This window comes from Haliaeetus albicilla, chromosome 22 (assembly GCF_947461875.1).
Source record: "Haliaeetus albicilla chromosome 22, bHalAlb1.1, whole genome shotgun sequence".
In the NCBI taxonomy this organism is placed as follows: Eukaryota; Metazoa; Chordata; class Aves; order Accipitriformes; family Accipitridae; genus Haliaeetus; species Haliaeetus albicilla.
The window spans coordinates 6,520,758-6,536,377 of NC_091504.1; the positions used below are offsets into that span (position 1 = coordinate 6,520,758).

Here is a 15,620-nt window from a genome sequence, read left to right on the forward strand (position 1 = left end):
GATCCCAGTGAAGAAAAATCATCGGTTTTATTTCCTGTCGCTACAGAACCGGGACAGCCCGAGATACAAAACCGGGGGCATTGCTCCACGTACAAAAGGGGCCCGCGGGGGTTGGGGCAGGGAGGGGGGGTTGGGGGGGGGTCGGGGTAGCGGAGGTGGGGGGGGGCTCCGGACCAGCACCGGCACTGCCCCCCCCACCACCCAAATCCCTTCCCAGGGATTTCTATGGAAATAAAAAAAATACAAAAGGGGCCCGGCCCGGTGGGGGGGGTGTGGGGAGGGGGGGGTGTCAGTCCTCGAGGACGATGGGCTCTGAGGTGCTAGCGGGATGGGGGGGGGCAGAAGGTGCCAGGGCCCCCCCGGATCTCAGGGGCAGCCCCGGCTTCACCTTGAGGGGCAGGTTGGGGCGACGGGCGGCGCGGCGGAGCTCCAGGTGCGTCAGGGCCTTCCGCAGCGCCCTGGGGAGGGAGGGGGGGGAAACACACACAGGGGTCAGTGGCTGTGGGGGGGGTACCCCACAGCCCCCCCCTCCCTCCCAGTCCCATGGCCCCACAGATTCGCACCCCCCACTCCAACCCCATTATAACCACCACCTTCTACCCCACAGACCCCCCCCTGCCCTGATTCCATACACCCCCAAAAGCTCTGTACCACCCCCCATAAACTCCTCCCCAGCTCTGTACACCCCCCCTTCAAAGCCCCATACCACCCTCCTCCTGGCTCCTTACCCCCCCCAAAGTCCCTTACCCCCCCGACTCTTTACCCACCCCCCCCAAAGCCCCGTACGCCCCTCCCCCAAACCCCATACCCTCCCCCCCAAAGCTGCATAGCTCCCCCCCCAGCTCCATACCTCCTCCCCAAAGTCCTATACCCCCCCCCACTCTGTACCCCTTCCCCAAAGCCCCATACCCTCCCCACTGGCTCCATAACCCCCCCTCAAAGCCACATATCTCCCCCCCCCAGCTCCATACCCCCCCCTCCCGGCTCCATACCCCCTCCCCAAAACGCCACACCCCCCCCAGAGCCCCGTACCCCCCCCCCCCGGACCTGGTGTCCTTGGTGGCCACGAAGACGACGGGGTTGGGGGCGTCCGCGGGGTTCAGCTTCTGCCGTTTGCTGGCGGGGGGGGGCCCGGTGCGCAGCCCCGCCGCCAGGGGGCGCCCGTTGGCCGAGAAAGGGAGGCCCGACGCCCCCATCTGAGCGGCAGCGTCAGGCCACGCCCCCACCAATCACACGCCGCTTTTCCCACCTCGGCCCCGCCCCATCAGTTACCACCTCCTCCCCCAGAGCCCGCCCACCCGCCGCCCCAGCGCGGCTCGCTTCCCCTGTCAATCAGCCCAGTCCCCCGCCCCCCAGGCTCTTTCCCCACCAGTCAGGGCCAGGCCCCTTCCACCCCTTGTCAACCAACCTCCCCCGGCTCCACCCCTACCCCCAGGCTCCACCCCACAGCCAGTCCCACCTCTTCCCCCAGGCTCCACCCCCAGCCCCACTCCCACAGGCCCCTCTCCCTGTCAATCCCAGAGAAACCCCGCCCCCTCGCACCCCCATACCAGGGGGTAGTGGCCTTCGCCGCCCCCTCGTAGCCCCCCAGAGCCCCGTACCCGTACCCGGGGGGGGCGGTGGCCTTCACCGGCCCCCTCGTAGCCCCTCTTGCCCACCAGCCCCGCCAGCCCCCGGCTCTGGCTTAGCTGGTTCCGGTTGATGGGGGTCTTGGTGCCTCGCGGCGTCTTCGGCTTCAGGGGGGCCTGTGCCGCTGGGGTGGGGTGGGGGGGTGGGGGGTGTTAGGGGCTGCTCCATGGCTTCCCCCAAGACCCCCCCCCTTAGGTCCCAGGAAGAACCCCAAAATCTAATCCCCACAGCCCCTGAGCCCCCCCAACCACCCCCTCACCTAATTCCTTGACGATGGCAGCGAGGGGCAGCCGGGCCAGCGGGTGGATCTTGAGGGGGGCCTTGGCGGCCTTGGGCAAACGGATGGAACCTACGGAATGGGGGGGGGGGCACGTAAGGGGTGGAGGAGCAGCTGGGGGGGCCGGGGAGGCCAGCCAGCCATAGAATAGCCCCCCCCCCCCATCACCTACACTCAGCCTTGATGGCGTTGGCGTTGATGGGAGCGTAGGGGCGGCGGGCGGCGCGGCGTGGCTGCAGGACGTCGCGGCAGAGGCGACGCGCCAGGCGGGTGAGGCGGGTGGTCTGCAGCAGGAAAGTCTGGCGGTTTTTGGCCAATAATTTGGCCCGGCTGGCGCTGGTGGTGTAGGGAGAGAGGCTCTGCGCTTCGGGGCGCGAGAGGTGACCCCGAGAGTGTGGTTCCTGCGGGGAGGAGGAGGAGGGTTATGGGGGGGGTAATCAGCGAGGGTGGGGTTGTCTTCTGTACCCCAACCCAGGGCTCACCGAGGCGCTGCGGGCCGCCCCTTCCAGCTGGGTGGGGGTCTTCAGCCCCCCATACTTCTTCCAGTAGATCCAACAGGAAGCGCAGAGGCGGCATTGCATGTTGGGGGGACCCCAGGCATACCACTGGGCAGACTGGGTGGCTGGTGGGAGGGGGTGGGGGTGGGCGCGGAGATCCCCCCCAACCCCAGGGCAGGCACAGAGACCCTGCGGCTCCACTGCCCACCCTGGGGAACTGCCCTTGAACACCCCCCATCCTGCCCCCCCCAGCCCCAGAACTGCCCTTGAAAACCCCTATCCTGCCCCCCCAGCCCCTAGAGCTGCCTTGCTGCCCCCCATCCTGCCCCCCCCAGCCCCTATACTTCCCCCGTCCTGCCCCACTCCCCCACCTATAACCCCCTGCTCCCAGCCCCATAGCCCCCCACAGCCTCCACCCTGTCTGCCCTGCCCCCACTACTGCACACATGCCCCCCTTCCTGCCCACACCCCATGGCGCTCCCACACCCCAGGACACCCCCCACCCCAACCCCAGAGTCCCCCCACCCTTACCCCCACCCCAGGACCCCCCTCGCCCCACTGACTGTGGCAGCTCTCGCAGGTCAGCCCCTTCTGGAAACCGGCCCCGTTCATGCCAGGTTTGGAGCCCACTGAGATGATCTGGTTGGGGTTTGGCTTCGTGCTGTAGAGAAGCTGGGGGTCAGGGGGGGGTCCCATCTTCGCCCCACCAGGCCTAGGAGGGGGCACAGCCCTCCCTCACCCAGGACCACCCCCTCCCCAACTCACTAAGTGGGGATGTAGACTTGCTTCAGCTTGCTGTCCGCCTCTGCTGCCTTCAGCCTCTTCTGCAAGCAAAGGTGAGTAAGATGGAGGCAGGGGGCACTTTGGGGGGGGGGGGGTCACAACAGGCCCCCCCAGCCTGCAGCAGCCCGCCCCGCACCTCACCTGCTGGATGTAGCGGTCGGTGGTCTTCCACATGTAGTAGAACTGCACGATGCTGGCCAGAGACTTCCAGGGCAGCTGCGGGGAAAGGAGGGGAGTGAGTCCTCGCACCGGGGGTTGTCCTTCACCCTGTGCCCCCCACCCCCCTCCCATCCCCCCCCCAACTCACAAAGTCCTGCCGGATGTCATTGAAGTCCTTCCCGTACTTCTCCAGCGCCTCCTCGAAGAGCATGGCCTCAGAAGCCGACCACTCCTCCATCTCATCGCGGCACAGCACCGGCCCCCCCTGCGGCACCAGCGTCGACATGGCCTTGGCCAAGTCGTAGCCATTACGCTGCAGCGTGTCCATGGCGTGGAACTGAGAGCAGGGAGGCACACAACAGTGAGGGGGGATCAGGAGGAGCCCCCCCCACCGCAGAATCGGGGTCCCCCGGCCCCCCAAATCTCACCAGCGTTATGTCCCGGGAGGCGGCGGCAGCACTCATGTGCAGGCTGGGCTGTCGGATGGAGCTGCTGCAGTCCAGGGCACGCGCAAACGTCCCGACGGCTCTGGAAGTAAGGGGGACACACACACACGGGGGCGGAGGGCGTCAGTGGGGGCCCCCAACAGCCCCCCTGCCCCCCCCAGGTCCCAGCTCACCGTGCCACCACCAGGAACTGGTCGATCTGCCGGTCGGTCAGGGGGTTATCGGGGTCCCACACCTTCATCTCCATCTTCTGCTGGTTTCGGTTGTCCGATTCGCCTGGGGGTGTGCGTGGCAGGGCGGGGGGGGGTTCAGGCTGAATTCCCGCACCCTGTGCCACAGTGCCCACCCCTCGCCAGGCACCACAGAGCCCCCCCCACCTTCGGCCAGCCGATCTGGGATTTCCGCCTGGTACTTGCAGCCAACTCGGATCTCGCCCTGGTCAGCCAGGAGGGTTTTCTGGACGGGGTCGAACACCAGCGAGTAGAAGAAGCAGTCCTGGGAGGCGGGGAGGGGAAGGTGGGGGGGGTGTGTCAGCTGGGCGAGGGGGGTTGCCCCCAAATCAGCCCCTACCTCCCTTGGTGGGGCATGGGGCTCACCTCCTTCTCCAGGTACTGGCCCAGGATGTCAGTCTCGTTGAGCAGCGTCACGCTGCACTTCCCCCTGCAGGGTACAGGGCGGGGGCGTCACAGCGAGGCCCACCACCCCCCCGGGAGCCCCCCCACCACTGCCGGCAACGGCACGCACCGTATGTGGGTGGCCGGCAGCGATTCAAACTGCCGGGAGAGGAAGAGCTCGCGGTGCTTCAGCTGGTGACGCTGCTGCTCCGTCATGGTGGGCTGCTTGGACTCCTCCTCGAACTCGCCTGGGCGCGGGCAGAGGGGGGGATGTCAGAGGGGGTCCCCCCCCGTGCCACCATCGAGCAGGGAGGCGCATTGTTCTCCCAGCACCCCCCCCTCTGGATTTTGGCAGCAGCCCAGGCTGAGGGGGGAGCAGGGGGGAGCAGCCCAGCCCTGTTCACACATGCGGGAAGCCTGTTGGGGGTGGGGCAGCCCCGGGAGCCCCCCCCAGCCCCCCCATCAGGTTCAGAACCTCCCCACATTGCTGGCTGGGGGGGGTGGTGCGGTGAACCCAGGCTGTGCTCTGCCCCCCCAACCCTCCCATCCCACCACCCACCCACCCACCAGGGTGTATCTGTGACCCCAAATGAGCAAGACCCCCCCCCCCCCCAGAATCCCCCCAGGGATGGTGGCTTGGGACAGGCCAGCTCCCCCCACCCCAAGTTGGTGGGCAGCCTAAGTCGGGGTGGGGGGGGGATCACAGACACACTCCCTCCCCCAGCACCCTCAGGGAACCGAATGCCCCGAGGCAGGAGCAGCGGCAAGCTGGGATCTGCCCCCCACCACACCCCAGCCGTGGGCTGTGTGTGTGTGGGGGGGGTGGGGGTGCAGCCACAGCCCCCCCACACCCCTCCACCACCATCCCCCCCCCCGGGGGCGCAGCAGCCTGCACTCACGCGCATTGCTGTCGGCCAAGCTGTTGAGACTGCTGGAGATGTCCCGCCGGCGGAAGAGGCAGACCACCTTGGCCTCCACGTTGCCGTTGGCGGTCTGGGGGGGGGAACAGGAAGGTGAGGAGGGGACAGAGGAAGCCCCCTGGGAATAGAGGGCTGGGGGGGCCCCTCTGTCCCCAGGACCCTGCACTGCCCTCCCTGCCCCGACCGAGGAGGCAGCTCCTCACCTTGTTGAGCTCCTCGATGCGGCGGACGAGGTAGGGGTTGCTGGAGGAGTTCTCAAAATAGACATAATCTGCAGAAAAAAAGGGGGTGCGGTGAGGGAAGGCTCCCCCACCGCAGCCTCCCCTCTTCCTCTAGCAAGTAAGGGGCCCCTTTTCTCCTCTCAAAAATGTGGGGAGAGGGGCTTCTCCTCACAAACACAGGGACACCTTCTTCTTCCTCATGGGCACGGGGGGCTCCTCCTTACCCCATGGGGCTCCCCCCCCCAAAATAGGACACACACCCCCCTGCCCTTCAGGGAGCCCCCACTCCTCACAGACACAGCCCCCCCATCCCCTTATGGACACTGGGACCTCCCTTCTCCCTTGCCGAAATGCAGCCCCCCCCCAGCTCCGGCTCCCGGCCCCCCCTTACGGACCAGGGGTCCCCCACCAACATGGGCCCTCCCCTCCCCCTCACAAACGGCGGGGGGGAGAGACGGGACACCCCCCCTCCCCCCAGAAGCCGAGGGTCCCTCTCATGGGCTTCCCTTTTCCCCCTCGTGGGTCCTTCTTGTCACAGACACGGCATTGTCCCCCCTCCAGTGGCCCCCCTCTTCTTCCTCACAGACTGGGGGGGCGAGGGGCGAGTGTCACCCACCTCTGGGACCCCTGTTCCCCTCACAGTGCCCCCCCCCCCGTCCTCACAGACCCCCCCCTTCTCCTCACGGGACCCCCCCTCCTCTCCCAGACCTGCCTCCTCCTCACGCCCCCCCCCCCCTCCTTCACGGAACCCCCTAATCCCCTCACGGGACCCCCCCCCCCGCTCGTCCCCTCACAGGAGCGGGGCCCCCCTCCCGACCCCGGCCCCGCTTCCCCCCCCCACCCCCCGGCCCCCGCTCACCGCCGACGCGGTACATGTTGGCCGCCATGGCCGCTCGCTCGGCCGCGCTACCCCCGGGCCCGGCCCCGGCCGCGCTTCATCGCCTCCCGCTCCCGCCGCCTCCGCACCGGCACGACCCGTTCGGGCGCCTCCGGAACAGCTCGGGCGGCTTCGGAACAAGCTCGGCGCGGCCTCGGGCGCTTCCGGAGAGGCCTCGGAACCTTTCGGAAGAGGCTCGGAAAGGGTTCGGGCACCTCCGGAGAAGCCTCGGGATGCCTCGGCGCGGGCTCGGGCCCCTCCGGAAGAGCTTCGGGACGACTCGGCTCGGCCTCGGGCCCCTCCGGAAGAGCTTCGGGACGACTCGGCCTGGCCTCGGGCTCCTCCGGAAGGGGCTCGGCAAGTTCCGCCAGAGCCGAAGCGCTTCCGGAAGGGGGTCAGGGACGGGGAAGGGGGGAGCGGTGGGAAGAACCTCGGGCCGGCTCGGCAATCTCCGGCGCTTCCGGGAAGCGGGCGGCCGTTTCCGCGGCGGCAGGAAGCAGGCGGAGCCAGGCCCCTGACCCCAGGCTTTATTGGTGCCTCTCACAGTGCAGCGTGAAAATAGGGGGGGGCTGAGCCCCACCTTGGTCCCCAGGAGGGCGAGGAGGGGAAGGAGGAAGAGGAAGCAGCAGAGGAAGGGGGGGGGCTCAGCGCGGATCGGGGTCCCCCCCAGGCTCCGGGGCACTGGGCGAGCGGCTGCAGGGGGGCGGTGGCCCCCCCAGCACCCGCCACTGGAAGACGCTGGTGTCCTTGCCCCCCAGGGAGATGAGGTGGCCGTCGTCGTGGGTGAAGCGGACGTTGGTGACATGGCTGCCGTGGCCCCCGTACACGTGGCTCGGCGCCTGCGGGGACCGCGAGCGTGAGCGTGCACACGTCTCCAGCCCGGACCCCTTGCACAAGCACGTCCCTGCTCCTGGGGGCTCCTTGCACACGTGTTGCACACGCGTGCCCTCCCCTTTCACGCGTGCACCCCTTGCAAACACCCGCCCTCCCACAGTTTCTCCACTATATACCCCACCCTGGCCCTACCAGCCCACCCCACCCGGGGGGTCAAGCCCCCGCCCCCAGCCCACCTTGGGGCGGGCGCAGGGGTACTGGAAGAGATGAACTTTGCAGAAGTCGTCTGCCACGGCCACCACACGTTCGTGGTGGGACCGGCACAGGGAGTTGATGTCGGTGCCGTCCGAGCCGTCGGGCCAGACGCCTGCAAGGGACATTGGTGCGGGGAGGAGGGGGGGGGTCAGGGGGACCTCCAGGACCCCCATGACTCCCCCGCTGGCCCCCCCATGCTCACCAAAGACGTGGAAGCCCAGCACGCAGGTGTAGGACGCCCATTCCCGGTCCCGGCTCTCAAAACGGTTGCGGAGCAGTTTGCAGCCCCCAGCGACGTCCCCTGGTTGGGGAGGTGGGGGAGGGACAGGGGCAGTGAGACCAGCCCCTGCGGGGTCCCGACAGGGTAAGGGGGTGCCCACCAGCCCCCCCAGTCCATCCCCCCCAGCTCACAGTAGAGGATCTCATAGTCCCCTGAGTTAGACATGACAAAGCGGCCGTCCTTGGACCAGTCCAGGTGGGTGATGAAGCTGGAGTGGCCCTGAGGGGGGGCAGGAGGGGGTGTTGGGGACTCCAGGGGCAGCGAGGACCCCCAGAGGCCCCCCCCGCCCCAACTCTCACCATGCAGCGCCCAAAGCGGGTGTACTTGCGTCCGCCCTCGGTGACGCTGTAGATGTAGATGAAGTTGTCGTGGGAGCCGATGGCCAGGAAGGAGCCGTCTGCGGGGACAGGGAGGAAGTTGTGGACAGGGACCCTCCCACACCCCCGCCATGGGGATGGGGACAGGGGCTCACCCGGGGAGAACCGCACCACCGAGAGCTGCTCGTTGCCATCCGAGCCACCGGCCAGCGGCTGTTGCGTTGCCGTGTCCAGCACTAGCCACCTGTGGGGACAGCAGGGACAAGGGGGGGGGACGGACGGACACACGGGGGAGAGACACATGGGGGGGACGAGGGCACAGCGGGTACCGGGGAGAACAGGGAGACACAGGCGACCGCAGGGATGGGGGAGAGAGCAAGGACCAGGGAGGACCAGGATGGACAGGGGGACATGGGGACCACGGGGGTCGGGCAGGCGGAGGGCACCGGCCCCCCCGTGTCCCCATTTATGTCCTCCCATGTCTCCGTCCCCCTGCGTGGCACCATGGCCCCCAGCCACTGTACCCCCACCATCCCCCCATGTCCCCCCCCGCCATCCCCCGTCACTCACCGCCCCGTGAGCAGCCCCACGGCCACCACCTGCCCCCCGGGATGGAAGTCAGCACAGAGCCCCGTGTCCTGCGGGGGAAAGGGGGTGTCAGGCCACGCGGGTACCATCCCCCCCAGACCCCCACATATCCCCCCATACCAGTCTCCTGCCCCCCTGGTCCCCCCAGCCCCCTTGTACCCCTGTACCCCCATACCAGCCATCTGCCTCCTGGTCCCCATAGCCCTCTCCAGCCCTCCTGTACCCCCATACCAGTCTCCCACCACCCTGGTCCTCCCATTCCCCTTGTACCCCCATACCAGTCTTCTGCCTCCTGGTCCCCATGTCTCCCCCAGCCCTCCCATACCCCCATACCAGGCTCATGTCCGTCCCCCCCAGGCCCCCCCACCTCCAGTGCCAGGCTCCAGGCCAGCGCGTGCTCCTGCCCATCCCACAGGCAGAGCTGCCGGTCGTGGCCGCAAGTGAGGAAAAGGCAGCAGCTGGGGTGGGTGGCCAAACCCCACACCTCGTCCGTGTGCCCCTGGGGGGGGGACAGGGAGGGGGGATCATCACCCCATCCCCATGATGGGGAGACCCCTCCCACCCCCTTCGGCCCCACCTGCACGATGGGGGTGAAGCCAGTGGCCAGCGTCCCCCGCAATAGGGCGTTGCGGGTCGTCCCCACCAGCAGCTCATCCCCGGGTCCCTCCGCGATGGTCCGCACTGCCCCGAAGCGCTCGGGGAGCTGAGAGGTGGAGGGGGGTCAGGGGGGGCACCCCAAACCCCCCTCCACCCCCCCATCATGGTCACCCCTGCCCTGAAGCACTCAGGGATCTGGGGGACCAGGGCAGGTTCTGGGGGCCAGAGTGGTTTTTGGGGAGCTGGGGCAGGTTTTGGGGAACTAGGGAGGGTTTTGGGGGGGGCCGGGTCCCCCACCTCGGCTTCCTGCAGCAGGACGAGCGCGGGGCTCCAGCAAACCACCCGCCGGTCTTTGCCGCCACCGCTCAGCACCGTCCCGTCTCGCCGGCGGCACAGGGCGAAGATGCTGCCCTCGTGCGCCCGGGTTTGCTGCCCGATCTGGTACGTCTCTGTGGAACCAGGGTCAGCCCCCACAGCTGCCCCACGGTCCCTTGTCCCCCATCCCACCATCTCTGTCCCCCACCTTTGCCACCCTTCCCTGGCGTGCGGCCATCTCCGGTGGCACGGGTCCAGGTCAGGATGTTGCCCTCAGAATCGCCCGTCAGCACATCCCCAGCAGCGTCAAAGATGAAGCACTGGATGAACTTGGGCTTCTTGTACTTCTGCAGGGTCGGGGGAAAGACAGCAGCATCAGCACAAACCCGCCCCCCCCCCAGCTCCCCCCAGCCCCCTGGGGCAGCCCCCTCACCCCAAAGATGCCCTGCTTCTTGGTGAGCGTGGCCCCGCTCCAGGTCCAGAAGTAGACGTGGGACTTGCCGCTGGTGATGATGCTGCTGCTGTCCTGGGGGTTGAACTCCACCGTCAGCACCGACTCATTCGTGCTCTGTGAGGCGGGGGGACACACAAACTGTCAGCCTGGACACCTGGGACCCCACGCCCCAGATGCCGGGGTTCCCCCCGCTCCGTCCGGACGCCTGGGTCCCCTCACCTTCACCTCCGCCTGCTTGGTGCCGCGGGCGCAGTCCCACACCGACATCATGTGCTCGTTGGAGTCGTCCACCACGCAGAGGTAAGCGCCTTGGTCCTGGGGGGACAGCGGTGAGGGGGACGGATGTGGGATGGGGGACACACACAGAGGGATGGGGGGACAGGGACTCACGGCGGTGGAGAAGGCGAGGGAGCCCACGCCCCGCTCGAAGCTGCCGAGGCCGATCTGCTGCAGCGTGAGCAGCGTGGCCGAGTCCCAGATGTGCACGATGGGCTGCAGCGGCTGCGGGGACAGCGCGGGTCGGGGGTCCCGGGGGGTCCCATCCCACGGTGGGTGGGACATATATCCCCATCCCATCCTGTCCATGTCGCCATCCTGTCCCTGCCGCCGTCCTATCTTCATCCCATCCTATTCCCATCCCCATCCCATCCCCGTCTCCATCCCATCCCCATCCTCTTCCCATCCCTGTCTCTGTCCCATCCCCATCCCATCCCCGTCTCCATCCCATCCCCATCCTCTTCCCATCCGTGTCTCTGTCCCATCCCCATCCTCATCCCATCCCTGTCTCTGTCCCATCCCATTCCCATCCTCTTCCCATCCCTGTCTCTGTCCCATCCCCATCCTCGTTCCATCCCCATCCCATTCCCATCTTCTTCCCATCCCTGTCTCCATCCCATCCCCATCCTCTTCCTATCCCTGTCTCTCTCTCATCTCCATCCTCGGTCCATCCCCGTCTCCGTCCCATCCTCATCCTTGTCCCATCCCCATCTCCATCCTGTTCCCATCCCCATCCCAATCCCGTTCCCGAACCCATTCCCATCCCCATCCCCATCCCACGCCATACCTTGCCATCCTTGTCGACACCAGCCGCCTGCCCCGTGGCGACGCGGAGGCGGTCGGGGTGCACGGCCAGGCTGTGGGGGGAAGCAGGGGGTAAGGGGGGGGGGGTGTGTGGAATGGAGACGGGGGACATCCCCCCCCACCCGGGGCTCACCAGCGCACGCAGTCGCTGTGGCGCAGGTAGTGGCGCTGCCGCCGGCGCGGGACGTGCAGGAGGATGACAACGCAGGCGATGAAGTACACCAGCTCGCCTGAGGCCAGCACGTGCAGGTTGGAGCGGCTGTCCCGGCCCCGGTACCCGTAGCTGGGCTCCGTTAAGGGATGCAACTGGTGTGGTGGGTGGGGACACCCCCCCTGCCCCCAAAGGGGGACCCCCAGGTGGGGATGGGGATCCCCAGATGGGGACCCCAGAGAGGGATGGGGACCCCCAGAGATGGATGGGGATGGGGACCCCCAGATGGGGACCCCAGAGAGGGATGGGGACTCCCAGAGGCAGATGGGGACCCCCAGAGAGGGACAGGCACACCCAAATAGGGACAGGGATGGGGATGGGGACCCCCAGCTTGGGGGGGGGGAGCATGTGGATGGGACACGCCATGGGGGGTCGGCCTCCCCCCACAGTGCAGGATACACCCAGTCGAGCTGGAGGCGCTCAGGGGGCAGTTCGGCCCGCAGCCCCCCGTAGGGGCCCAGCCCCGAGGGCACGTACATGGTGATGGGGCGGCCCCGCAGGAACATCTTCACTGACACCCCCTCTGTGGGGCGGGGACGCCGGGGGTCACCCCACGGCCCACGGCCCCCGCCCCATGGACGGATGGACGGACCGATGCCCCCGAGCCTCACCCAGGTTGTAGTTCCCGCGGCGTGACCCTGGGGAGGGAAACGGTGTTATGCCCCAAAAATGAGCCCCCTGCACCCCAGTAATGACCCTCCCCCACCCTGCACCCCAAAAATGACACACACACACCCCCCCCCGGCCCCCCAGCACCCACCTGGGCTCAGGGTGGGCTCCTTCGGGCGGCTGCCAGGGAGAGGTGGCGTCAACGGGGGAGTGTGGGGGTGCAGGGGGGATGAGGGGGCTTGGGGGGGGGGGGAGGGGGTGCAGCGGGACAGAGCGGGGGTGTGGGGGTGCAGGGGAAGTTTGTGGGTGCAAGGGGATGTGGGGGTGCAAGGGGGGATGAGGGGGTGCAGGGGATCTGTGGGAGCGCAGAGGCGATGGGGGGGTGCAGGCGGGGTTGGGGTGCAGGGAGGATGAAGGGGTTGCAGGGGGGGCTGTGGGGGTGCACGGTGGGTTTGGGGGTGCGGGGGGGTGCCCCCACCTCTCGGGGCTCCCCGCCTGCAGCAGGAGGTTGGCAGATGAAGCCGCTTTCCTGCTCAGGCGCTGCCGGGGGCTGGCGCTGCCGGAGGAGGAGCTGTGCCTGCGCAGGCTGGGGGGGACGGGGGGACACGGGGGGCGGAGGGGGACAGGGGGGACGGGAGGACACCGTCAGTGAAGGGTTAACATCCCCCCCCGCCTCTCACATCCCCCCCAAATCCCACCCTAACCCCGACACCATCCTCCCCGCGGACTCAGGCAATTGGCCCCCAGCCCCTCTCCCCCATAGCCCCCCACTTTCCCAGCAGACCCAGGCATGCAGGCCCCCCCACAGCCCTCTCCCCACAGCCCCCCCCCTCCCCCCGCCAGCAGACCCAGGCATCCAGACCCACCCCCCTCCCCACAGCCCCCCTGCTCCCCCAGCAGTCCCAGACATCGGGGACCCCCATCCTCACAGCTCTTTGCGGGCACCCCGTGGGGCCGGGCTGGGGGCTGCCGGGGGGGAATCGGGAGCCGGGGGCTCCGGGGAGGCTGGGGTGGGTGCCGGGGGGCATGGGGGGGACCCCGGAGGGGGTGGTTCCTGGGGGGTCCCCTGCTCCCCGCTGGCTCCCAGCGCCTCTGGGCTTGGGGCTGTCTCCTCCGTCTGCGTCCCCACGCTGATTGTTTGAGGGGGGCCGGGGGGGGCAAGGGGCGGCCCATTGGGGTCCAGCTGCAGGCAGGGCTCCGGGATGGCACCGTTGGCTGGGGAGGTGGGGAGAGGGGTCAGCGCCTGAGACCCCCCCCCACCACCCCGCAGACCCAGGTGTCTCGGGGCGGGGGGACACCCAGACTTCCAGACAAGGGACCCCATGGCGGGGGCCAGGGGTGGGGGGGGGGGGACCCCCGGCGTCGAGGCCTCACCGTGGGGCAGGTGCCGCAGCAGCCGGGGCAGGTGCTGGTCATAGAGGCCGAGGCGTCGCAGGGCATCTGCCAGCGCCGCTTTCACCAGCACCAGCTCCTCTTCCAGCCGTCGCAACCGCAGCTCCAGGGGGGCTGGGGGGCTGGGGGGGCCCGGGTCACCTGCGGGAGCAAGAAGGTGACACGGTGCTGCTTGGGGATGCAGGTGTCTGGGGACCCCTGTGTCACCCCCCCCCCCCAGCACCCAGGGACCCAGGTGTCTGGGGACCCATGTCACCCACCCACCGCCGCCCCCCAGCACCCAGGGGTCCGGGGACCCCTGTGTCAGCCCCCCCCAGCACCCAGGGACCCAGGCATCCAGGGTCCCGTGTCACGCACCCCTCCCCACCACCCAGAGACCTGGGTGTCCCTGCTCCACCCCCACGCACCCCACTGCCCCAGGGACCCCCCCCACTGCCCCAGGGGCCCCCACTGCCGCAGGGACCCAGCCGTCTGGGTGCCCCCATACCCCCCCCCCCAGCCTCTCCCCCTCCCAGGACCTGGCATGGACCCAGGCGTCCGGGGACCCGTGTCACCCCCCGCACCCCCCCAGCACCCAGGGGTCTGTGTCACCCCCCCAGCACCCGGAGACCCGGTTTCCCCACTCCACCCTCATGCACCCCACCACCCCAGGGAACCCCCCCCTGCTGCTGCAGGGACCCAGCCATCTGGATGGCCCCCCCCAAGCCTCTCCCCCCGCTCCAGGACCTGGCATGGACCCAGGCATCTGGGGTCCTGTGTCACCCGTCGCCCCCCAACACCCAGGGGTCAGTGTCACCCCCCACCCCCCCAGCACCCAGAGGCCGGGTTTCCCCACTCCACCCCCACACACCCCACTGCCCCAGGGACCCCCCCACTGCCCCAGGGACCCCCCCCACTGCCACAGGGACCCCCCGCACTGCCGCAGGGACCCTGCCATCCAGATGCCCACCCCCCCCCAGCCTCTCCTCTCCCTGGGACCTGGCATGGAGCAGGCGTCTGGGTACCTATGTCACCCCCCCCAGCACCCTGGGGTCTGGGGACCCCTGTGTGACCCCCCCACCACCCAAACACCCAGTTTCCCCATTCCACCCCCATGCACCCCACCACCCCAGGGACCCCCTCACTGCCCCAGGGACCCCCCCCCCCCCGCTGCCACAGGCACCCAGCTATCCGGGTGCCCCCCCCAGCCTCTCCCCCCACCCCAGGACCTGGCATGGACCCAGGCGTCCAGCTGCCCCCCCCCAACACCCCCAGACCCCATTTCTGGGGTGTGCGGGGCCACCCTGGGTCTGGGGGGGGGGGTGGTGGTGGGAGCAGCAAAGGCTCCCTGGGGTGGGTGGTGCGGTGGAGCAGGGGGTCCCCCCCCAAACACCCCCCCCCATTAACCCCTGGCTGCCCGTGGAGGGGGGGTGTCAGGCTCACCGCGGAGGCCGCCATCCGTCTCGGGCTCCATGGCGGGCGAGGGCGAGCGGGGGCCCACGCGAGGCCTCGACCGCGGCCTCCGGCTTTCGCCGCCCCAGGAAGCGCCGCGGCGTCGCCGAGTCATTTCCCCTTTGCCGCCCTGGCCTGATCCTGCGCCCGCCGCTGCCTCCATGGAGAAAAAAGGGGGGGGGCCGGAATGGGGGAGCAGGCCTCTGGGGGCACCCATGTACCCCACTGCCCCCCCCCCGGGACCTGGGTATCCCAGGGGGACCCCGCTGTCTGGGTGACCCCCCCCCAAACCCACTGACACCCCCCCCCCCAAGGGACCCACCGCCCTGGTAACTGCATCACACTGGTTGTACCCCCACCCCCCCCGCCATGCTGGGGCACCCCAGGATTTGGGGTGAGGGGCTGTGGGTGCCCCATCGGGCACAGTCATGACCCACCACCCTTTTGCATCACCCCCCCCCGCCATGTTCCTGTCACCCCGGGGGGGGGGGGCGGCGATAGGACAGGGTTGGGAGCAGCCCGTCACTCCAATAATTCACCCTGCCATGGGGCTGGGGGGACCCCCATCACCCCCCCACCGCCCCACTCGGGGTGGGGGCTTCAGGCCCAGATGCCTGGATTTACCACAGTGGGGTGGCGAAGGAGTGTGGGGGGGGCACCCCCATAACTGTGGGGCAGGCCCCACCCGCCCGGTTTCAGGATGAAGCGGGGCGCTGCATCCCGGCACCCCGAACCCACAACAAAGGGTGCCGGCGGCCCCGATTCATCCCGAAAGCGAAACGTCGCCTGCGTAGGGGACCCAGGCGTTCGGGTGCTGCACCCACACCTCCCTAA

The 15,620-nt window shown here is 69.1% G+C and overlaps 2 protein-coding genes across 7 annotated transcripts; both read right to left on the minus strand.

Annotated features, from left to right (window-relative positions):
• Positions 1–8: 8 nt before the first annotated feature.
• MTA2 (metastasis associated 1 family member 2) lies at positions 9–6,787 on the minus strand. Of its 3 annotated transcripts, none has more exons than XM_069809445.1 (18): positions 6,406–6,787; positions 5,529–5,596; positions 5,305–5,398; positions 4,536–4,653; positions 4,388–4,451; positions 4,169–4,286; positions 3,965–4,067; positions 3,774–3,873; positions 3,494–3,682; positions 3,328–3,402; positions 3,169–3,227; positions 2,967–3,064; positions 2,389–2,528; positions 2,079–2,307; positions 1,889–1,978; positions 1,608–1,753; positions 1,048–1,196; positions 9–458 (listed from the first exon to the last, which is right to left on the minus strand). In XM_069809445.1, the coding sequence occupies exons 1-18, from the start codon at positions 6,431–6,433 to the stop codon at positions 290–292; spliced, it is 2,037 nt and encodes a 678-aa protein (XP_069665546.1). In that variant the 5' UTR covers positions 6,434–6,787; the 3' UTR covers positions 9–289. The 3 variants fall into 3 exon arrangements, with proteins under 3 accessions (XP_069665546.1, XP_069665545.1, XP_069665544.1); XM_069809444.1 differs by having other exon boundaries at positions 1,602–1,753; XM_069809443.1 differs by having other exon boundaries at positions 1,551–1,753.
• Positions 6,788–6,935: 148 nt separating this feature from the next.
• EML3 (EMAP like 3) lies at positions 6,936–14,964 on the minus strand. 4 transcript variants are annotated; one of them, XM_069809436.1, is made up of 23 exons: positions 14,778–14,964; positions 13,338–13,496; positions 12,893–13,178; positions 12,442–12,549; positions 12,115–12,143; positions 11,966–11,992; positions 11,754–11,877; positions 11,277–11,426; positions 11,127–11,196; positions 10,454–10,564; positions 10,283–10,378; positions 10,043–10,177; positions 9,818–9,956; positions 9,592–9,743; positions 9,275–9,400; positions 9,065–9,196; positions 8,680–8,747; positions 8,265–8,353; positions 8,092–8,189; positions 7,924–8,011; positions 7,715–7,813; positions 7,494–7,624; positions 6,936–7,262 (listed from the first exon to the last, which is right to left on the minus strand). In XM_069809436.1, exons 1-23 carry the CDS (start codon positions 14,947–14,949, stop codon positions 7,068–7,070), a joined length of 2,784 nt encoding a protein of 927 aa, XP_069665537.1. In that variant the 5' UTR covers positions 14,950–14,964; the 3' UTR covers positions 6,936–7,067. The 4 variants fall into 4 exon arrangements, with proteins under 4 accessions (XP_069665537.1, XP_069665538.1, XP_069665540.1 ...); XM_069809437.1 differs by lacking the exon at positions 12,442–12,549; XM_069809439.1 differs by lacking the exons at positions 12,115–12,143; positions 12,893–13,178 and having other exon boundaries at positions 11,754–11,992; positions 14,778–14,927.
• Between the last annotated feature and the right edge of the window lie 656 nt (positions 14,965–15,620).

What these genes read in the sequence shown, in the direction of transcription:
- EML3 (XM_069809436.1), bottom strand. Translation starts at nt 14,949, where the DNA reads ATGGAGGCAGCGGCGGGCGCAGGATCAGGCCAGGGCGGCAAAGGGGAA. An exon ending in GCCAGGGAAGGGTGGCAAAG is followed by an intron (nt 9,744 to 9,817) that starts GTGGGGGACAGA and finishes CTGGTTCCACAG; the next exon opens with AGACGTACCAGATCGGGCAG. An exon ending in GGTGGTGCGGTTCTCCCCGG is followed by an intron (nt 8,190 to 8,264) that starts GTGAGCCCCTGT and finishes CTGTCCCCGCAG; the next exon opens with ACGGCTCCTTCCTGGCCATC.
- MTA2 (XM_069809443.1), bottom strand. Translation starts at nt 6,433, where the DNA reads ATGGCGGCCAACATGTACCGCGTCGGCG. An exon ending in CCGACCGCTACATCCAGCAG is followed by an intron (nt 3,228 to 3,327) that starts GTGAGGTGCGGG and finishes CTTTGCTTGCAG; the next exon opens with AAGAGGCTGAAGGCAGCAGA. An exon ending in TGCCATCGTCAAGGAATTAG is followed by an intron (nt 1,754 to 1,888) that starts GTGAGGGGGTGG and finishes ACCCCACCCCAG; the next exon opens with CGGCACAGGCCCCCCTGAAG.